The 24,328-nt window shown below is 35.6% G+C and overlaps 1 protein-coding gene across 5 annotated transcripts in view; it reads right to left on the reverse strand.

The window, feature by feature from the left end:
* Positions 1-24,328, reverse strand: part of RICTOR (RPTOR independent companion of MTOR complex 2) — a 122,029-nt gene that overhangs the window by 73,103 nt on the left and 24,598 nt on the right. For all 5 annotated transcript variants that reach the window (XM_081233209.1, XM_081233208.1, XM_081233206.1 and 2 more), the window contains exons 3-4: positions 16,062-16,159; positions 731-795 (exon numbers count right to left, since the gene is read on the reverse strand). In XM_081233209.1, coding sequence (XP_081089335.1) covers positions 731-795; positions 16,062-16,159 — 163 coding nt within the window. The remainder of the gene's footprint in view (positions 1-730; positions 796-16,061; positions 16,160-24,328) is intronic.

Raw genomic sequence — 24,328 nt, forward strand, 5'->3', positions numbered from 1 at the left:
ATTTTACATATATAAAAATCATTCACTGTAAGCCATGGAACTTCACTAATATTATTTTTTAATTTTTGCCTCCTTGGTATATTCCTACCAATCAAGAAAATGTTAAGAGTTTTGTTCTACCTTCTGTAGTTTATTTTATATAAACAGTGGGAAATTAAATATGCCTTTTTCAATCTGTATCACATATGCCTCTACAGTCTATCCCTCTCTATCTACCTACTTGTTTCACTTCTCCCAAAGAATCATTGGTTTAAACCAATAAATAAAAATACTTTATAATGACAGTAGGAAGAAACTACTTATACCAATTTTAAACAATGCCAAAACGATGACTATGGAACTGTAACATTACGCCTCTCGTGGGCTTGAGCAAATCAAGTTTGCCATAAGCACACTGTGTCTTAAGTGAGATCTAGAGATAACTGTACAGGTTCTTCTTGCTCTTGGGAATAATATGAGAACTTTTATTCTGCGATTTAACTTAGAAGTTTAGACTGTAGAAGTCCACGTACTTTTCAACATTAGCTTTGGTTCTTTGTATTTGATAATTACAAAATATCAGTAAGAACAACAGGATAACAGTTTAAAATGTTGGAATTTTTCTAACATTCACACAACTGTTTCTATAAAATCAAAACAAGGTGTTATACTCTATTTTTAGTTTAAAATTACTAAAACTGAAATTACTAAAATCCAGAAGGGATGAGGAAGGCAACTGAACTATACTTACCAAATTATGATATCCTCATAGTTAAAACCCAGTTTTTCTTCATTGTGGCCAATATCACAAAGCAGCTGTCAGAAAAACACAACAAGTATGCATAAACATAAGCATGTATTTTTGCTTATTTAATACAGTACCTTTTTAGACTGGAAAAAAAAGGTATTTTTCTCTAATAAAATTTTGAAAAATATATGATTCTACTGTCTAAATATGACTTATTTCTATCATCTTATTGTTTATTTGACCTGACAGTTCTAGGTTTCTTGCCTTTGTCTGAATTAACCAGCTGTTTTTTATTATTCTTTTTTTCCCCTCCATACCGTTACTGTTTTAAAAACTATTCCTGGGACTTGCCTGGTGGTCCAGTGGTAAAGAATCCGCCTTGCAATGCAGGGGACATGGGTTCGATCCCTGGTCAGGGGACTAAGATCCCACATGCCATGGGGCGACCAACCCTGCGTGCCACAACTACTGAGCTCACACACCTCAACTAGAGCCCGCATGCTGCAAACTACAGAGCCCATGTGCCACAACCACAGAAGAGAAAACCCACACGCCACAGCTAGAGAGAAGCCTGCGTGCTGCAACAAAAGATCCCGCAGGCCTCAATGAAGATCCCACATGCTGCAACTAAGACCCGACGCAGCCAAAAATAAATTAAATAAATAAATAATAAATTAATCTTTAAAAAACAACTATTCTTTTAGTGGTTACCATAGAGATTATAACACACATTTTTGACTTATTACAGTCTAACAGAAATTACTACTTTACCATGTTCTCAATAATATGAGACTCCAATACTTCAACTCCATTTACTCCTCTCACCTTTCACTTTTTGTTTTTTCTATCTTTTAAGCCCCATAAGACATTATTTTTGTTTTTAGTTAATATTTAGTCAATATAAATTTATATTTACTCTCAAATTCACCACTTCCATTATTCTTCACTCCAGTGGTACCTTTATGGGATGTCCTCTCTTCTGCCTAAAGAATCCTCAGTTCATTGTTGTTGATCTGTTTTATTGGTATCTTCATTTGTTTTATAGCCAAGGTTGCTGGCAATGGATTTTTTTGGTTTTTGTCTGTCCAGAAATGATTTTTTTCCACTTACGTTTTTGGAGGACATTTTGCTGGATTTATGTAAATTGTTAGGTTTGCTCTTTTCTTAAAACAATTTCAAGATGGCTCCCATTGTTTGTTGAGAAGTCTGATGTGAGTCTTACTGTTGCTCCTTTGAAGGTCTTATCCTTTTTTTTCAGATTCCTTTCAAGATTTTTTTATCTTTTATTTCAGCACTCTTGCTATTCAAGGGTGGTTTTATTTGCATCCCTGCTTAGGGAAAACAGAAATTTCCAAATCTCTAGGTTGATATATTTTATCAGTTTTAGAAAATTCTGTATCTCTTCAAAAGTAGTTTTGCCCAATTCTCTCTCCTCTTTTTCTGGTAATTCAAGTGTTCAATCTTTTTGTGTATACCACAAATCTCTAAGTCCTCTTTTCTGTTTTCTCCTTTTTTTTCTGTCCTTCAGCTGGGTGTTTCCTATTTATTTATCTTCTGATAAGTCTAATCTTCTATTATACCTATCTAGTGAATTTTTAATTTTACATACCATGTTTCCATTTAACTTTGTACACATCCAACATCATAATGAAAAATCTTCATTTTTCACCTATTTTCTCCATAGTTTCCTCTATTTTCTTGATATATTAACTACATTTTAAATATTTAAAGTGCTTATCATCTAAATGGATATGAATGATGTAGATAATCTCTGAGTCTGCTTTTATTACTTGTTTTTCCTTTTGCTCTGGTCATGTAGTCCTTTTGGTGGATCCTATAATCTTCATACATAAAAACTTGCAGAGATTCCTGACTATGTCATCTTTCTCCACAAAGGGTTCATCCTTCTCTTTGTCAGGCCAATAGACAATGGTGAGTCCACATTAGGCTGCTGCCCTGGTAATACTCAGTCTACCCCTGGTTTTTCCCCCAGGTTTCAACTGAAAGCTTGTTGTTCAGGGGACCAATCTCAAGAGGATGACATGTCTCATTTCTGTTTTATAAAAACACTAGAAAGCCCACCTTGATTTTCAAAGATTTTCTGCTTAGGATTTTATATTTCCCATCCCAGGATTCAACAAATAAATGTACTGAGGGGAGAATCTCCTTTTACTTGATTTCTCCCATTTGATGGTCTCCATCAAAAGCTCTGTGCTGTTTTTCCCATGTTTCAGCAGTAGTACTCCTGGGACTACAGTCTAAATTTTTAGCTTCCTGTCTACATTCCACATTAGCCAGTATCCCCCAGGTAAATGTTCCTGGAGAAGTTAGATCATCTCCACAAGATTCTCTCTTCTCTGAAGTCTTGGTTCCTACCCCACTTACAGCCAGAGTAGTTGCCTGATGCCTTCAAACAGGCTTTCCTTTTTTTTTTTTTTTTATTAAGGATACTGATCTAATACTAGCTATTTGCACCCCACCTGGATGACAACATATCATGGTGATCTAGTCTGTTTTGAAAACTGACTTTTATCTACAAGTTACATAAAGCTTCGCAAGTTATTTATTGGGCCTAACTGAAAAGGATTAAAGAGAAAGTTGATCATTTCATTAACATGAAGGACCAGAAGGGTCTTCAAGTGCTATTAATACTCTTCCTCAGTATGAAGTTATGAAGTTAAAAACCAACCAAAGTGACCAGCACATCTGCCTCTGTGAAAAGCACAATATTGTAGCAAAAAAACTAATGATATAAACTCACTGTTCTATTGGTAGGATCCTTGTAAAACTTCCTGTCCAATTTCTTCTTCAGAGGCAAAAAAAAAAAAGAAAGATCTTGCAAATAGAACAGGGTAGGGGATAGGAATACAGGAACCCTCAGATACTGTAACATTTTCAAAGCAGGGGAAAAGACTATAAAAATGATCACTTTATGTGGCAGGAAACTGCTGTGTAAATAGGTAAATAAGCAAAACAAGCTAAAAAGCTTTCCTTCACAGGCCTTTATCCAAAATGATTATACTGGTATCCCTATAAATTCCTTAAAATTCTGAAATATGATAAACAAAGAAGGTTTAGAGTGTCAAAGAGTATGAAAATTTTTTTATTTATTGTTTTTATTGTGTTTTGTTATACAATGTTGTAAGTACTTAAATACTGAGAAGGATGAGACTTTTTATACATACGTATATCAATAGAACTAACACACCACTGTAAGCAATTATACTCCAATAAAGATGTTTAAAAAAATAATAATAATAATGTAAGATTTCCTAAGCTTTGGGACAAGACAGGAAAATTTCTATACCTCTAGAAAACTAATGGCATACCTAAAATTAAAAGTTAAATAACATATTAGTCAAAAATAGTTGGAGGGCTTCCCTGGTGGCGCAGTGGTTGAGAGTCCGCCTGCTGATGCAGGGGACATGGGTTTGTGCCCCGGTCCAGGAAGATCCCACATGCCGTGGAGCGGCTAGGCCCGTGAGCCATGGCCGCTGAGCCTGCGCATCCGGAGCCTGTGCTCCACAACGGGAGAGGCCACAACAGTGAGAGGCCGGCATACCGCAAAAAAAAAAAAAAAATATATATATATATATATACATATATATATTTGGAAAAACATAATAGGCAAAAGGTTTAGGCCCTATATTAGTTTGCTAGGGCTACTGTGACAAATAACAGCAAATCTGGTGGCTTGTAACACAAAAATTTATTTTCTCATGATTCTGGATGCTAGAAGTCCAATATCAAAGTGTCTTGACAGTTACTTTATTCTGAGGGCCTCGCTCCTTAGCCTGTAGATGGCTATCATCTCTCTGTGTCTTCACATGATCTTTCCTCTATGTGTGTCTGTGTCTTTATCTTTTCTTATCAGTACATCAGTCATACTGGATTAGGGACCACCCATATAATTCCATTTTACCTTAATTACCTTTTTAATGGAATTATCTCCAAATAGAGACACATTCTGAGGTACTGGGATAGAGCTTCAACAAACAAACTTGCGGGGAGTGGGCGGAGGATGGAGCACAACTCAGCTCATAACACTCCACCTTCACAGCAAAGTAATATGGGCAGGACCTTATAATGTGAAGGTCTAAACAAACTGCAGAAAGAATTATCAGAAGAGGCAAATAAAATGCACAAAGAATTTACTGAAGAAATAAAACTGATAAATAAACATGACATATTTCCTATTTCCTAAAATCTGAATCAAATACATTGGAAAATGCCATTTAAATAAAGCTTACCAAACTGGCAAGAAACTGTTTTTTAACATGATTAAACCAGATAAGAAAATACACTGTTGATGGAATTATAAACTAAACACATATTGTAAAATAAATTGGAAAAATGTACCAAAATCAGGACCTGCTTTTGGTGATTTATATTAATAATTTAAAATATAAAGTAGGTTCAAGTGCAAGATCCTTATGACATAATTTACAATAATAAGGAACTAGAAACAAAATGTTCATAAAGGAGGAACCTTATGCAGATGTTAATATTACATAATACTGAAACACAAGGAATAACCTGCATAATGTATTGGTGAGTTAGGGAAAATATTCTAAAAGATATATATTTTTTAAAAATATACACATTTTTAAAGTACATTTTTAAAGAAGTCTGTACATCAACATTTTAACATCAAAAAATGAAAGTACACTAAGGATCTGCTGCATAAAAAAAATAAATAAAATTCAAAATAAATAAATAAATAAATAATGGGGAAAATTGAAGTATCATAGGTGATTTATTTTCCTTTTTGTGCTTTTCTGTATTTTATAAATGTTTACAATGAATATCTATTACTTACCTAATCTGGGAAGGGTTATACATACAGTACAGTATTCATAAATAGTAACAGAAATAGCATTTATTGACTATTAATCTTGTCAACCCTAGAAAGTAAGTAATATTTTGGTAAATAAAGACTACTGAGGCTAGGGATGCTAATATGACTTCCAAACACCACAAAGCTATTAAGTGGTAAAGCCAGAAATCAAACCAAACCAGTCTAAGTCCAGAGCCCAGTGAAATGTGACTGTACTTTAGTATTAAAATTATCTACATGGGAAAAGAAAAAACAAAAACAAAAACAAAAAATGTACATGGGGGAAGGGGGTGGATTTAAAAATAGAATAACTGAACATTACCATCTTATTTCATTTCTCCAGCCTCAAAAATGGTATGAATCAAGAGTCTGGAGAACCATACTCTGGCTATAAACACATAAAATGAGTTAAGTGAATTTATTATTTTTTTCCCAGAACAGCTAACTAAAAACACACATACAAATATTGCCCATTTCAAAGGATTAAAACACATACAAAAAGAACCTTATCACTACACTACTAAAAATAATTTAGTATTCATTTGAGATTCCCCAGATATTTCAGATTACTAGCACTGTCACTATATGGTACCATATATTAATGAAAAAGAAAAATAAAAGGACTCCTTAACATGGTGTTATCACTTAGACCTTGGATGTATTCTAATTCATAAACTTAAAAAAAATTCTAAGCTTCATTTTTCTTCATTTTTCTATTATTAACATTATTAACATATAAGATACTGTGCTTTTAAAATGGGAGAAATGTTGCTTTCTTAAAACAACTCCATTTCTAAAAAGGCAGCATTTCCATTCTTCTGCTACAGTTTGTTAATAAAATGAAATGCTTTGAAACGTAGAAGTATAAAAAATCTTAGCCTGTCAAGAGTTAGTTTCTCCCCTAAGTATGTACTTGGTTCTCTTTTCCTGCATTTTCTTTTTCACACTTACTAGATATCCTTGCAGAAAACTACAGATTCAGAGAAACATAATTTCAAAATTACTCCCCTTCTCAAACCACAAAATGTATAACTGTTCACTATTTAACATTTGCTACAATTAGCAGGTTTGTTGAAAAGGTAAAAATTTTTTCAAAGTTATTATTATGATTTCCAAAAAGCACACACAATTTGGAAATTATTTAGAAAGGAGTTTCATTTTCTGCTACCTAATATAAATGTATTTGAACTGCAAGAAATGTTTCTGAGAAAAATGTCCACTCAGTTGGAAACTGAAAAATCACCAGTAACAACTAAAAAACACTTTGCAATGAAACACAGTATATTAGTCAGAATCATCTGCCTATTTTCCAGGGACAGTAAGAGATATTAGGGCTATGCTTTCAATGGTGCCTAAATTGTGCTGTCATACTGTTTACAGAATTATAGAAGAGGGTCTTATTAATCAGTCTTAAATGAAAATATCCATTTGAATTAGAATTATCCCAAATAGAAACTAAATTTTCTATATGTAAATAATTCACATACATCAGGAATAAGAAATCAGAGAAGGGCTTCCCTGGTGGCGCAGTGGTTGAGAATCTGCCTGCCAATGCAGGGGACACGGGTTCGAGCCCTGGTCTGGGAAGATCCCACATGCCGTGGAGCAACTAGGCCCATGAACCACAACTACTGAGCCTGCACGTCTGGAGCCTATGCTCCGCAACAAGAGAGGCCCGCGCACCGCGATGAAGAGTGGCCTCCCCTTTGCCGCAACTAGAGAAAGCCCTCACACAGAAACAAAGACCCAACACAGCCAAAAATAAATAAATAAATAGATTTAATTTTAAAAAATCAGAGAAGACGTTGATAAGATTCTAAATCTTCGATTATCAAAGACACATTACGCTTTTACTTTTAATCACCAGGAGTTCATCTACTGTTAAGTTCCAAAATATTAGGAATAAGAATAAATTATTTTAATAAAAAAATTTTGTAGTGAACTGACTCACTACCTTACTAATCATCTACTGATTTAAATAAACAAACCCTACAAATCAAACACTTTAACTCTTTTTTTAAACATCTTTATTAGAGTATAATTGCTTTACAATGGTGTGTTAGTTTCTGCTTTATAACAAAGTGAATCAGCTATACATATACATACATCCCCATATCTACTCCCTCTTGCATCTCCCTCCCACCCTCCCTTTCCCACCCCTCTAGGTGGTCAAAGAGCACTGAGCTGATCTCCCTGTGCTATGCGGCTGCTTCCCACTAGCTATCTATTTTACATTTGGTAGTGTATATATGTCCATGCCACCCTCTCACTTCGTCTCAGCTTACCCTTCCCCCTCCCTGTGTCCTCAAGTCCATTCTCTATGTCTGGGTCTTTATTCCTGTCCTGTCCCTAGATTCTTCAGAACCATTTTTTTTTTAACATTCCATATATATGTTATGACTTAGTCTTGGTCAGTTGTATGTTTCTAGTAATTTATCCATTTCTTCTAGGTTATCCAGTTTGTTGGCATACAATGAATCGTTCACAGTACTCTAATCTTTTTTTTAACATTTTTTTAACATCTTTATTGGAGTATAATTGCTTTACAATGGTGTGTTAGTTTCTGCTTTATAACAGAGTGAATCAGTTATACATATACATATATCCCCATATCTCTTCCCTCTTGCGTCTCCCTCCCTCCCACCCTATCCCACCCCTCTAGGTGGGATCAGCACCAAGCTGATCTCTCTGTGCTATGCGGCTGCTTCCCACTAGCTATCTATTTTACATTTGGTAGTGTATATACGTCCACGCCACTCTCTCACTTTGTTCCAACTTACCCTAACCCCTCCCCGTATCCTCAAGTCCATTCTCTAGTAGGTCTCCATCTTTATTCCTGTCTTGCCCCTAGGTTCTTCATGACCATTTCTGTTCATTTGTTTTTTAGATTCCATATGTATGTGTTAACATACGGTATTTGTTTTTCTCTATCTGACTTACTTCACTCTATGACAGACTCTAGGTCCATCCACCTCACTACAAATAACTCAATTTCGTTTCTTTTTATGGCTGAGTAACATTCCATTGTATATATGTGCCACATCTTCTTTATCCATTCACCTGTTGATGGACACTTAGTTTGCTTCCATAACCTGGTTATTGTAAATAGAGCTGCAATGAACATTGTGGTACATGATTCTTTTTGAATTATTGTTTTCTCAGGGTATATGCCCAGTAGTGGGATTGCTGGGTCGTATGGTAGTTCTATTTTTAGTTTTTTAAGGAACCTCCATACTATTCTCCATAGTGGCTGTATCAATTTACATTCCCACCAACAGTGCAAGAAGATTCCCTTTTCTCCACACCCTCTCCAGCATTTATTGTTTGTAGATTCTTTGATGATGGCCATTCTGACCGGTGTGAGATGATATCTCATTGTAGTTTTGATTTGCATTTCTCTAATGATTAATGATGTTGAGCATCCTTTCATGTGTTCGTTGGCAATCTGTGTATCTTCTTTGGAGAAATGTCTATTTAGGTCTTCTGCCCATTTTTGGATTGGGTTGTTTGTTTTTTTGATATTGAGCTGAAACCCTTTAACTCTTAACTCTGGGAAAGAGATAGGCAAAAATAACAAGAACGCTGAACTGGTAAATTTAAACAATGGGAATCTCATCCTGCCTCAACTACTGACTGAATTACTAATTAACCTTCAATCATTAGGTAGCAATTTCTTCAATTCTATCTTATAACAATGCCTGCCCTACCACATAGGTTTCTTTTTTTTTTTTTTTTTGCGGTACGCGGGCCTCTCACTGTTGTGGCCTCTCCCATTGCGGAGCACAGTCTCCAGACGCGCAGGCTCAGCAGCCATGGCTCACGGGCCCAGCCGCTCTGCAGCATGTGGGATCTTCCCAGACCAGGGCACGAACCCATGTCCCCTGCATCGGCAGGCGGACTCTCTACCACTGCACCACCAGGGAAGCCCTACCACATAGGTTTCTTAATATTAAGAATAAATTACTGTTGATGCTTAGAAATCATTAAAGACCTTTCAAAATGTAAGAATTAGCATCCTAACAGTTGCTTAAAATGCTAAATTATTAGACATCACATATTTCACTGGAGTTCAGTCACTCCCCACCCCATGTGTTTTTATGACTATCAGTCACAATACCTAGCTTAATGTCACTAAATAGGACCAGAATTCATGTAGAAGTTGTAAGAGAGGGCTACCCTCTCCTTTTATGACTGAAAGCTATAAAGATGATGTATCTTAGTCATATGGAAAGTGTTTGAGAATGAAGCTAACCTAAAAGAAAGAGCTGAGAAATGGAGAGACAGAATGCAATTAACATTTTTTCAACCTCTAGGTCATTCTGCCTGAAATTAAGACCTGACGTGTGGTCTTCCACATCATGAGAGTAAATAACTCCCTTTTATTGATACTTTAGCTCAGTTGAATTAGGTTTGTTACATTTGTTACTTATAAACCAACTTAAGCATTCAATATCATAAGTCCGCAATTATTTTATGAGCATAACTATTAAATTTAATTTTTTAATATAAACAAAACAAATACTGTTACATAATATCTTATTTTTAAATGGGGTATGGGGCTTCCCTGGAAGTCCAGTGGTTAAGACTCCACGCTTCCACTGCAGGGAGCACTGGTTCGATACCTGGTTGGGGAACTAAGATCCAGCATGCCGCATAGCATGGCCAAAAAATAATATGAATGAATGAATGAATGAGGTAAAGGTTTTGATAACATGTCACTGGCATATTTTGCCTATTAAAATCCATGTGCAACATCAATCTATTTGTTATCATTAATCCACAGAACTTTCTTACAAATACTAAAATAATCAAAGGGGGCTATCAACAATATTATATTCTGACAAAGTTAAAATAGAAGTCTAAACCGTCTCTAGGTAATAAAAATGTCTGAGCTGCTTATTAAAATTATTAACTTTAAAAAATATATAATGATCAGTTAAAACTGGGCAGTTAAATGCTATTCCCATTTTACTTATATGTCTCTGAAGGTTAACTAAAGAGTTCTCCTCAATAAGCAACAGAAAGAATAATCCAAACTTCAAAAAATCTTATCACAAATTAGAATTCCACAGCATAGTCTTTTCAGAAGGCAATTATAAGTAGGTTTTAAAATACAAAGTACAAATGCTCTTGGCTAAATAATTACACTTTTAAAATTCTATCCTACACAAGACATTACACAAGTGTTACTAATACATTAATTTAAAATGCAAAAAGGTGGAAAAAACTTCTATTTTCTAATGATGGAATGATTAAATAAATTACGGTATATGTATTATGCATATGTATGTATACTTGGATGCACATACATATACATACATATGGATGGATATGCACACACACATACATCTATCAACACACATATGCAGCTACTAAAAAGTAGATCTACATTTATAGAAAAGGAAAGGACTCTATGATATATTGGAAAGTGGAAAAAACACAAACTACAAATCAATAAATCTCAAGATCTCATTGAAAAAAACCTTTATGTATACATATAATAAATGGTAAATAAACTGAGCACTATATTAGACACTTCGTTTTGTTTAGCTTATTTAATTCTCACAACCCACTGAAATACACACACACACACACACACACACAAACGTATTTATAATTATACCGAAGAAGAATAAATACTTTCTAGTGGTTACCTGTGAGGAACGGTATTTTTGTCAGGGTAAGAAGGTAGATGGGAAGGAGATGTGAGAGAGGAATTTCACTTTTTACCATATATTGTAAATTACCATATTAAATTACCATTTAAATTTTTATATTTAACTTATATAATTTTGAAGTTTTTAAAAACAGAACAAAATAAAGATTCCTCTGGAGCTTTTACTATATGAGATTAAATATAGGAAAAGAGAACATTAAAATGTAAAAGAGCTAAAATATTTTCATCTTTAAAAACAGGTCTTTAGATTATGAGCATGTTGTCAGTTTTAAAAATAGAATACTAAGATTATATTCATCAGCAGCCTGTTATACACATTACTTTATCTAGTGAAATGATGTCAGAAGGCAAGCATGGGTGTGTGACATTCACATGGTTCTAGGATCACAACACTAGCACCCTCTCTTTATACCTTAAAAGGAGGTTTAATTCTGTAGATAAAGGCCACCCTCTACAACATTTTAGTCCCATTCATCTACTAAATTAACTTAATCCTAGTTTGTTTTGTTACTTAATAACAAAACAAATGCTAGTACAACAAAAACTCTTATTTAAACTGCAAAATCATCCCAATGTAATACCATACCTTTAATTAAACACTTGTTATGTGCCAGGATTTGGGGAAGAGAGGGATATAAGAGTAAAAAATTAAATACTACATATTTCTTGTATTTAATAAACTCAGTTTAACAAGATAGTCACACACAATAAATAATAATGATAAAAGAGCAGATAAAATTTAGTAGACACATATATAACCTATTATAGGAACACAGTGAAGGGTGACCAACTAACTCCTGTCTAACCGGTCTCCTGGAATCATAATCCTGTTTCTTATTTTCTTATTCTATAAAGCTATTCTTAGAGATTTCTAAGAATTTACAAATTTTACTCTGTAAGTTAATGAACTTACAGATTTTAAAAGAATACCAGCTCTGTAAATATATATTAACGTAGCTCGCTAACAAAATGGAATTCAAAGACACATTATATTATGATTAAATTCAATAAGCATTTATTTTGTGCTAGGTATTTGGAGAAATTTTATAATAAAACCTACAGACCTTTATTAATCACCTAGGGGATGACTCTGTTTCCTAGGAAACATTCGGCAATGCTTTGAGACATTTTTGCTTGTGACAACTGGTGGAGGTGTGCTACTGCTATCTAGTGGGTAGAGGCCAGGGATGCAGCTAAACACACTACAATGAACAAGACAGCTTCCCCAAACAAGTAATTATCTGGCCCAATATGTCAATGTTGCTCATGTTGAAAAACCCTGTTACAGTAACAGCTTACCAACCTGCAATTCAAGCTATTAAGCAGACTCACCTTTTTAGAGTCAACAAAAATTCCTGAAAAGTGGCAAAAAATGCAAAAGAAAACAAAAAACAAACCCTAGGTTGTAAGGCATTACCTGTTATGGAGTATATATTATGTACCAGGCACTGTACTGACACCTTGCTTCTAATTGCAGCAAAATTATCTCTGAGTAAAGAAATCTGCCCAAGACTGCCTTGTTAGGGTCAGAGCTGGGCTGTAAGATCCCATTTACTTGATCTGAAGTTCATGCTTTCCTCACTGTATCACCAGGCAGCCAAGTAAGTTTTTATCAAGTCTCATGTTCATGGATTTTACTAACTGAACAGCCCCTCACACCCTGACCCAAGGTTTAGTCCCTCATATTGTAGAAAAATTCCAGTAAGTATGTTTATCTGATTTTTAAATCCATAAATAATTTAAAACAGCGTATAAGAGGGCTACTACAGCCCTTTTCAGAGAGAATTATAAAAACTGTAAACAAAGGATATGGCAAAACAAACAAGAATATGAAAAGCTCAAAAGCCTAGGGCCTTCATTACAGAGATGCATCATTCTATACTCTACAGTGGTGTGACGGCGGAAGGAAAGGAGAGCAGAAACAGGTAAGGAAGGAGGAATGGGGGAAGCGGATAGGGAAGGGTGAAGAAAGAGGAGATGAAGCAGGGAAGGAGGTAAAAGGAGAGGAGGAGAGTAGAAGAAAGGAGAAATGGGAGAAGAGACTGGGAGAACACAAATCAAGGAGACCAAGTGGAGGGAACAACTTAGTGAAATACTATGGGAAAAATTCAAAAAAACAAAGAAATGGAGGAGGGAAAAAGGGAGAGAGGGCAACTGACCTTAACCCTAGAGAAACTGGGATCTAGATAGAAATAAATGGAGAATAGACAAGGGAAAAAGAAAGGTGTCCAACAGATTCCTAGAAATAGATGTTTAAACTACTCCTATTCCAAAAAGTTCTGTATGTACACTGTCCATTATGGTTAGTAGTTACTAGCCACACACAGGTGGCTGTGAGCATGGAAATATGGCTAGCCTGAATTGAGATGTGCTATAAGCATAACATACACACTTGATTTAAAAAATTTAGCATGAAAAAATATTAAATATCTCATTAATATTTTATACTAATTATGTAAAATGATAATAATGTGGATATACTGGACTAAAGAAAATATATATTAAAAATAATTTCACTTTTACTTTTTTTAGTGTGTCTACTAGAAATTTAAAATTACATATGTGGCTCACATATATGTCTACTGCATAGTGCTGCTGTAGATTTTTAAGACTGCTTTAGTACCCATTCTGGTGCCAAAGTGGAATAACAGAAATCACTGCCATTCTTACATTCATTCCCAACTTTCAGAATCCCAGTTGTCAAGAGATTCGGAACTACATATCTAGATGTCAACCTGGTTGTGACAGGAACCATGAGTTCAAACAGGACAAAAACCTCTACTAATTGTTTTTAACAGTTAAATCTAGGCAAGTGGTAAGACGTATTATTATTAGGGTTGGGTGAAGAATGATAACATAAAACTGGGAAATTTAATAGAGGGAGTGAAACCAGGAGATGCCATTTGCAACTGTGGAACAACTCTAGGTCTTAAAAACTTGGTATTATCTGACTAGCACACTGAAGAAATGTATTTGAAGACTTTCATTACATTGATAAAAATTAAAATATACACAGGGATTTTTTTTTAAACATCTTTATTGGAGTGTAATTGCTTTACAATGGTGTGTTAGTTTCTGCTTTATAACAGAGTGAATCAGTTATACATATACATGTTTTCCCATATCTCTTCCCTCTTGCGTCTCCCTCCCTCCCAGCCTCCCTATCCCACCCCTCTAGGTGGTCACAAACCACGGAGCTGATCTTCCTGTGCTAAGCGGCTGCTTCCCACTAGCTAGCTATTTTACGTTTGGTAGTGTATATATGTCCATGCCATTCTCTCACTTTGTCATAGCTTAACTTACCCTTCCCCCTCCCCGTATCCTCAAGTCCATTCTCTAGTAGGTCTGCATCACAGGGATATTTTTGAAAACCCCTTCACAAGCACTCATTCAGTGTTTTTGAAAGTTGTTTTTAAAAAAACCACTTTGTCATCCCTCATACAAAATAATTTTCTCATCTGTTATATAAAAATAAAATGCCAGAATATTTCAAAGTTTCACTAAGAAAAAATAAATGCATATGTATGTTTCCCTAACTATGAAAAGAAAAAAAAAACTAATCTATTTTGTAAATATTTATCACACAGCACCATATTGAAAAAAACAACTTGGTTACATAGTGACTATATTCTCGTCCCCTTCTACTTCTATGAAATAAAATCAAATCCAAGCCACAGTCTAACTACCAGGTAGCAAAGAATTAAACATTTTGGAAGGATTAAAACAGTGCCGCTCAAACTTTAATGTACACCCAAATTCACCTGAGATAGTCATTAAAATGTAGATTCTCGTTCGGTAGGTCTGGGGTGGGGTCAAAAACTGTACATATCAAACAAGCTCCAAGGTGACACCAATGCTGATGGTCTATGGATCACACTTTGAGTAGTAAGGGGATAGAACAAACAGTTATTCCTACATTTAAAATGTACAACAGAGAACTATACTCAGTATTTTGTAATAGCCTATAAGGGAAAAGAATCTGAAAAAGAATACATATATATGTGTATGCATATATATGTAATCTGAACCACTGTGCTGCACACCTGAAACATGACATTATAAATCAACTCTACCTCAACAAAAATTTAAAAATAAAAAAATAAAATAAAATGTATAACAGTTTATATTTAGTAAACTAAAAGGGAAAAAAATTTTCCCAAAGAAGGCATTTTGCTCTCTATCTATGGCATCACCTCAAATAACAGGCATTTTAGTGTTTCCAAGAGTTGGCTGTCCAGCATTACCAGGCTCAAAAGCACACCAATCCATCTATCAAACTTGGGAATTCTTGTCTGCTAACAGAGATCAAGTCAATATTTATCTGAGACAAGGGCCCCTACATTTATCTTGAGCTCTAATTGAGATCCAGATAATGGGAATAGAGTATTAGGGAAAGAGAGAGGAAGTTGTAATTCTTCTCTGGAAATTATTACACCTATGAAAAGCAACACACAGGTACTTATGTACAAACATATTTATCCTATAATATCACATAAAAATGAATATAAAAAGGCAAAAGAAATACATCACTCTGTGAATAATAGTGGAGATTGAATTATGGACTTCTCAGTGTTTTTTTTTCTTTATTTGCTTCTGAACCTACCAATTTTTTTACAACAAGCATATAATGCTTCCCATTATTCAAATATACTTTTAAATTTTAAAACATATGACAAAAATCCATGAGAAGCAGCAGAGGAAAGCACTAATACTGAAGGAATACTCAAGAATTTCTTGTTAATGGTGGTTAAGAAGCATCTAATAAGTACAATAAGGAAAAAAGAATTTAAGATGGTAATATAAAGAATGAAGTTACTTACCTTAGTAAAGTTATTCAGATGGCCTAGCTTTCTCATATTTGATACTCCTTGCAATTTGGCCACATTTTGGAGAATCTCCCTTAAGTTATCAGAAGGTTCTAGAACAGACAAAAGAAATTTAACATAATTTTAAAAGAGCATTTTCTTAACCAAACACACAAACCGTGTAGTATTAAAACTTCACAACTTTGGCTCTTGGTTTCTTTAAAGTCTTACACTCTCTCTCAAATCTAGCTACTTAGGAGACTTCAAAGTCCACGTGGATGACTCACTGAATGACCCTCACATCTCTACTCCACTTATACCTATGGCACAACTCTGTGTATCATCACCTGGAATTATTCAACCACTTATTCTTAAATTTCAACCCCAACCCCAAACACAACTTTCACTTCTGGCCACAATGTACTGACACAATAGTAACAGGCATCAAAAATACTGTCCTATTTGAATCAACCAAAAAACTGAACAAAATATATAAAATGATAGTTCAAGACACTGGACATCAAGAAGTAAAGAAAAATAATCCCTGAGAAATGAGAAATAAACAAGCATGCTCTACAACTGCCCCAGCTTACTGTCTTTAGAGAGTTTCCAGGCCTTGGTGCTGAGGGGAGAAACCCAGACAAACTGTCTGAGTTGAAGAGACAGAGCTCAGAGTCCAAGGAGACCAAAAGGTGTTAGAGAAGAGAGCACTGCACAGAGACAGAACACTGGACACCTGCAAAGGGATCCCTTATGTAGTCAATATAGCAATGACTGGCGCATGTTTGTGAGGAAATTACCACTCGAAAGAATTAAAGGGATGAGTACCTTGTGTTCACACAGGACAGGGAGCAGTGCTTGTTCCTAATGGCCATATTGAAAACCTTAATAGTGCATGGGGCATTGGTTAGAGTATTCAGAAAAGTCTTGGCTTAGTGGTGGGCAACAATCAGATATAGACTAAACATTTCTTTGATCCCACCTAACAAATCTCCAAAGCAAGACTTGAAAGAATTAAACTGTTTCCAAGTGACTGAAATGTGTCTCAGACCAAAGCTCAAGAAGAATCATAAGAACAGAAAAAATAGGGAACACCTAATGAAGCAAAATTTACAATGATTAGCATCCAAATATCATCAGACATACAAAGAAGCAAAGTCATACTATGACTCATAGTAAGCAGAAAAATTAATCAACTGAAAATGACCCAAAACTGAACTGTTAGAATCAGCAGAAAAGGACATTAAAACAGTTTTTAAAACTGTAGTCTATATGTTCAAAAACTTAGGGAGAGGCATGAAAAGTGTAAAAAGCACTCAAATTGAATTTCTGGAGATGAAAACTACAATGTCTCAGATGTAAATATACTGGATGGGAATAAAAGCATAATGGCTTTTATAGAAAGTAAGAATTGTGAATTTGAAGACAAAGCAATAAAAACTATCCAAAATGTAACACAAAGGGAACAAAAAATAAATGAAAAGACTATCAGTGAACTATGGAGCTTCAAGCAGCCTAACACAATTACAATATGTGTAACTGGAGTCCTCAAAGGAAAAAATTAGGTGATAGAAGAATTAATTGAAGAAGTAATAGATGAAAACTTCCCAAATTTGATCAAAATAAGCCAATAAATCCAAGAAGCTCAATCAATGCCAAGCACAAGAAACAGGACCAAAACTAGACCAAGGCACATCATAATCAAACTGCTCAAAACCACTGGTAGAGAAAAGTCTTAAAATCAACCAGATAAAAAAAGACAAGTTACATACAGAGGAATAAGAAGAATGACAAATTTCTCGTGGAAAACAGGCAAACGAGAAGACAGTGGAGCAACACCTTTAAAATACTGAAAGAGGGACTTCCCTGGTGGTCTAGTGGTTAAGAATCCGCCTTCCAATGCAGGGGACATGGGTTCAATCCCTGGTCCCTGGGCTCCCTGGGGAACTAAGATGCCACAGGGCAACTAAGCCTGCACGCTCTAGAGCCCATGCACCATAACTAGAGAGACCTGTGCACCGCAACTAGATAGAAGACCATGTGCTGCAACGAAGAGCCCACACACCACAACTAGAGAGCCCACGGACTCTAGAGCCCGCACGCCACAACTACAGGGAAGCCTGCATGCGATGAAGATCCCACATGCCGCAACTAAGACTCAATGCAGCAGGTATAAATACATAAATTTTTTTAAAAGGCTCATCTATATAACAGGGCACTATGCAGTGATTAATGACCTTGTGTGAGATTATTTCAAAAAAAAAAATACTGAAAGAAAAAAAAAGCTTTTAAAATGTAAAAACCATTCTTAGCTCACTTGTTTTACAAAAACAGGCCAAAGCCAGAAATTGCCCTGCAGTTGGTAGTCTGCCAAACCCTGGAATAGAGTGTCAATATTCCTCAAGCTATTTTCTATTAATATATTCAGCATCCTATTTGCTTTAAACAAAAGCACAATCTAAAGAAGAAAAAAAAACTGTCACATTACTGATATTTTAGTTTAAGAACCATTATGCCTTCCTTTGAGATATTTAGATGTTAACACAGAACTAAGGGGCTATATGTTTTGAATCAGTCTTTTCCTCAGCAAATGAAACTGGTCACATTGTTCCATAAATTTAGCTTGCATCTGCCTACATTCCGCCATTCTGTTATACTCAGTGTAAGCCATGACAACCACAAATTGGTTAGTGTCAAACCACTAAGCATATTACATAACCCAGTTATTTCCAATCACTTTGAAATTACTACATACTCAGATCATTCATTTGATTTCAGAGCATTTCCTACAAATTTCTGATTTTTTTTTTTAAACTCCAATGAAATTCGATCTACTTTTAAATGGTTCAGGGTATGTCTTTAAAATTAGTGACTCTTTTAGGTTGTCTTAAATATGGAATGAAAACAGCTCACCATTGGGTGGGATCAGAGCTCATTAAAAAAACTGCAAGGGACCATGAATAGATCACTGCTAGTATTCAGTAATATCTTTTTGTTATAAATGGTATCTGTTTGGAGACACTGAGGAAGAAAAATTATGAGTAAGCCAATGATTTTTAAATGATTTAACTATACTTGCGAACTTAATACAATTTTTATAACAACTCTTACAGCAATTCAGAACCTACAGTAGTGTGCAAAACCAGAGTTAAGGATCTTTAAAGCCAGTGTGAAATCCACCTAATGGAAATATATAACCTAACCATTTTACACCAATTTATAATTAAATTGTCAGGCATCAAACATTTTTGCTAACGTAAGGACACAGTTACTACTATGCAATGTGATAGGACTAAGAGTTAAGATGATTACTCTGAAGATATATTCTTCACAAAGGCTTGCATATTTCTAATTATTGCCTATTTTCTAAGTACAAACTGATTGCAGACATTTTTGAAAAGCCACAATTTTGTGACAAAAATAAAATCCCTAGTCTGAGTTCATTCGTTCAGAAACATTAACTGAACACCTATATGGCCAGGTACTGTTTTAGGTACTGGGGAAGTACATCAATGAGCAAGACAGATTATTCCTTACTGGACCTTACATACAAATGGAAGAAAACTGATAAACAACAACAACAAAAACCCCTATGCACACAATATGAAAATTGACAGGTAATGAGAAGCCAATATTGGGTCAAATGTTTGCCTGATGAATAATGACATAAAATGAACCTAACATACAATGCAGGTGCTGTTGTCAATCCAAATCAAAATGAATCAGCCTTTCTTCTTCTTTGCCCTCTTTACCCCTTTCTCTTTTATATAATTAATTACCAGGAACACCCAACTAGAATTGTAATATGGAAGAATTTCAAAGTTTCTTCATAATATATTTCCTGAAAGACAGAACATGTTTCCTCCCAGAAGCTATGTTACTTCCCAGACCAATTCAAAAATAGTATTCAGGGCCATTTTAGACATGAAATACTATGTAATGCTCATGTGCTACAATGTTCCTATGAGGAACTCTAACTTGAAATAGTAGGGTAAAGTTCCCCTGGTAATGAAATAAGAAGTCCCTGGTTTCTTCCTTACATGCTAGATTAGGAGTATACAAACTTTTTAATTTAAAAAGGCCCAGACAGTAAGTATTTTAGGCCATAAACTCTTTTCTTCTGTTGTAACCTCAACTCTGTTGTAACCAAGAAAGCAAGAGTAGAAAATACATAAGTAAATGAGTGTGGCTATGTTTCAGTAAAACAGACCTGGCCTCATGAGCTGTAGATTGCCAACTCCTATGCTAGACAGTCAGAACTTAAACTATATGAGCAAGCTGAGATCAGTGTTTTTTTTATTGGCTGGGGGGTGGGGTGGGGGACGGGGACGAGACTTTAAGGAGAGGTTTACCTCTCTTTATTTCTTCCTATTCTCACTTAATGTTTCCAGTTCAGCCTCTCCAAAACTGTGCTATGTGAGAAGTACTGATATAAAGCACAAATGAGATAATCCACTAGGATTTCTCTGAAGCCCAGTAGTTTAGCCCAGAGCTGCATTAAAGGACAAAGAGGGGCGGGGGGCAGGGGGATGTGGCTAGGAAAAAAGAGAAAAAAAAAATTGTGGCTAGCTGGCGATGATGGCCAACCATTCAAATGCAAGGAAGCAAAACACAAAAGAACTGCTAAAATTACAGTTGCTCTTTTCCTCTTATTGTGTAACTTCTAAGTCCTATGAGTGTTCCCAATGACTCTTTCTGGAGGTAATGGAATAACTATAGTCAATATCCAGCAATTTAATATTATATAAGCACATACATGTATATATACATATATACATACAGAAAACCACCAAGAGAAAACTACAGTAAAGAAACCTTTCATCTATATCTCTATACATCTACAGACATATATACACATATATATTCTTTCCCCCTTTAGCTTAATTCTCCATGTATGTGCACATATGCACATGCACACACGTATATGTATATATATGTGAGTAAACATGCACTTATTTTAAAATGTTTTCAATATATACTGCTTTGTAACATGCTGCAATAAATCATATTAATAGCTTTACCTGTCAAAAAATATACAACATAAAATTGATTTTTAAATAAAGTTAGTTTCAAGTACACATAGTAAATTAATGACCAAAAACTACTTGCATACATCTATTTGGGAATAATAGAAAGAACTCTGAAATAAAAAAGAACTGGATTCAAATCTAGCTTAATCACCTACAAACCATGTAGCCTTAGACTAAGTCGCTAAACCTGACAGGCATCCATTTTCTCATACCTATAGTGAATATACTAATTACCTAACCTTGAAGGCATTGTTACAAGGTGTGAGGTGCAACTTACTTAGTACAGTGCCTAGCCCAGAACAGATATTCAATAAATAGTAGCAACTATAATTAAAATTAGTTATTATTTGTTTAGCAAAAACAATTTTTATGGATCAATCATGTGAAAGTTATGTGGCTAGCCCAGGCAAATGGTTAATTCACATATTAGTGTGTCTAAATTAATGAATTTTGCTTACATGTTTTAGTGCATTACTTTTATTTTTTTAATTTTTTTAAATAAATTTATTTTACTTATTTATTTTTGGTTGCGTTGGGTCTTTGTTGCTGTGCGTGGGCTTTCTCTAGTTGCAGCACGCGGGGGCTACTCTTCGTTGCGGTGCGCAGGCTTCTCATTGCAGTGGCTTCTCTTGTTGCGGAGCGCGGGCTCTAGGCAAGCGGGCTTCAGTAGTTGTGGCTTGTGGGCTCTAGAGTGCAGGCTCAGTAGTTGTGGCGCACAGGCTCTAGAGTGCAGGCTCAGTAGTTGTGGCCCACGGGCTTAGTTGCTCCGCAGCATGTAGGATCTTCCCAGAACAGGGATCGAACCCATGTGCCCCGCACTGGTAGGCGGATTCTTAACCACTGCGCCACCAGGGAAGTCCCGTGCATTACTTTTATGATCCAAGATCTGCTCATTTTTGAAGTAAAACTTTTGTTGTCTTATTTGCCTTCTTGAAAATGTCAGAGGAATTAGGAGTGGGAGCAGAGGTGAGCAATATTTTCTGTGATCTATTTGTGAATATACATGAACAAATGCTAATAAGAAACAAGCTAGAAAAGTTGGGTGCATAAGAATTTAACAAAATTAAACACGACTACATAAATTGGGTATGTATTTAATTATATATTTAATATTATCTATGATTACTGTGAGCAGACATAAAGGATTAAAAGTATATGGCATAACTATAGTTGGTATTACCTCTGTAAAAGCCAGCAGCAAATCTGTCTCCTCTACCAGCAAGGACACTGGGAGTACATCTTCTCACCATTACCCACAGGTCCAAAAGTTGAGGAAGCACCGCTTCAAACTCTCTAACATTTCCTGAAATTCTAACAATTATTAATATCAAAGAGTTATATAATTTAGTAGGGAAATGATCTATCCCAATGATAGCATCCTGGAAAAAGGGCCTTCCTTTTACCTCTAATGCAGAGGAACTCAAAACTTACTAAGAGAGCCTATTCCATCTTTGATAGAGTAGTCAAATAGTGTCTCTTATACTGATGCCAAACTCTGTCCCTTTGTAATTTTCATCGATTTGTTCTGGTGTAACAATCTGGAATGCAAAACAAGTATTATCTACCCTCACATACTGAAAATAATAATTTTTCCTCTCAAGCAACTGTAGCAGATAACCTTTTTAATCACTGGTATATTTTAAATATAAATACTGTCGTAGAGATAGGCAAGGAAAACCTATCAATTACTACTGCAAGTAAATCAGTTTAGTTATAACTTTTTTTTTTTTTGCGGTAGGCGGGCCTCTCACTGTTGTGGCCTCTCCCATTGCGGAGCACAGGCTCCAGACGTGCAGGCTCAGCGGCCATGGCACACGGGCCCAGCTGCTCCGCGGCATGTGGGATCCTCCCGGACCAGGGCACGAACCCATGTCCCCTGCATCGGCAGGCGGACTCTCAACCACTGCGCCACCAGGGAAGCCCTTATAACTTTCTTAAATGTTAGGTTTATTATACTAAAAACTGAACACTTTCGTAGGGCTACTTTAGAAGAATGATGGACATGAAGCACCTCTTGAGAGTGAATGATGCGTACAGAGGCAAGACTACACAGACAGCAAGATGGCACTAGGTTTCTTCAGCCTGGCATGCCCTTTGTTTCCCTACCCAATTTGGACTAAATCCTCACTCTTCAGAAGTCTTACTCAGATGTGTAAAGGTTTTCCTTAACCTACAAGCTCCCTTCTTTATGTTCTCATGATACATTCTTCATACCACTATTGCAGCAGTTATGACAGAACATGTATCTCAACTGCCTAGGTTCTAACTTATACCTATTGTGCCAGTGTAATTATTAATACCACCTCCTTTCACTCCCCAAAGTATTCCAGGTTGTATTATAAATGATATAACCACCATAAGAGTAGACAGTTAAAATTCAACGACTGTTTGTAAAATTTTCTTACAACTAGATCTTTTCTCTATCTCCTTTTCCCAGAGGCTGGAAGAGAATAGTTTTGTTTGGGTTCTTGTCCCAGTGTCCTACTCTAATCAATACAATTTTGTAAGAAGAGGTTAAGGCAGCTTCCGCTGATCTGCAACATTTTAAGATTGTCTTCCCAGTGACCCAGGGGTTCAGATCTCTTTTCCTCCACTTCAATTTTGGATTTAAAATTACCTCATTTTACACATTCCTCTTTCTATTTTTACAAAAATATGTCTTTTTTTCTATAATCCCAAAGAATTGCTCATTTTGAATGATTTCAAGGGAAAAAGATAAAAACACTAATGGGGGGTGGCAGAAATGTCCTTCTTGAGGCTTCTCATTTGTACCTTTGACTGGATAAATTAAACAAGTGACATCTACCAGTTCACTGATGTGATCATTTAAAAGTTCTATGAACAAAACCATGTCTTTAATTGCTTTATTACAAGCATGTCATTACATAACTGTAAGATACAGACCAGGACTGACCTAGGCATAAAACATTAAAAATAAAGTCAGCTGGAAATAGTTAATAATTCACTTGAACAGAACTTCTATTAAAAGTTGTATGGATGGGGCTTCCCTGGTGGCGTAGTAGTTGAGAGCTCACCCGCCTGCCAATTCAGGGGACACGGGTTCGTGCCCCGGTCCAGGAAGATCCCACATGCCGCGGAGCGGCTAGGCCCGTTGAGCCATGGCTGCTGAGCCTGCACGTCCGGAGCCTGTGCTCTGCAATGGGAGAGGCCACAACAGTGAGAGGCCCGCGTACCGCCAAAAAGAAAAAAAAAAAAGTTGTATGGATATATAATATCAATAATTAGAATACT

This window comes from Mesoplodon bidens, assembly GCF_964165515.1.
Source record: "Mesoplodon bidens genome assembly, chromosome: 4".
In the NCBI taxonomy this organism is placed as follows: domain Eukaryota; kingdom Metazoa; phylum Chordata; class Mammalia; order Artiodactyla; family Ziphiidae; genus Mesoplodon; species Mesoplodon bidens.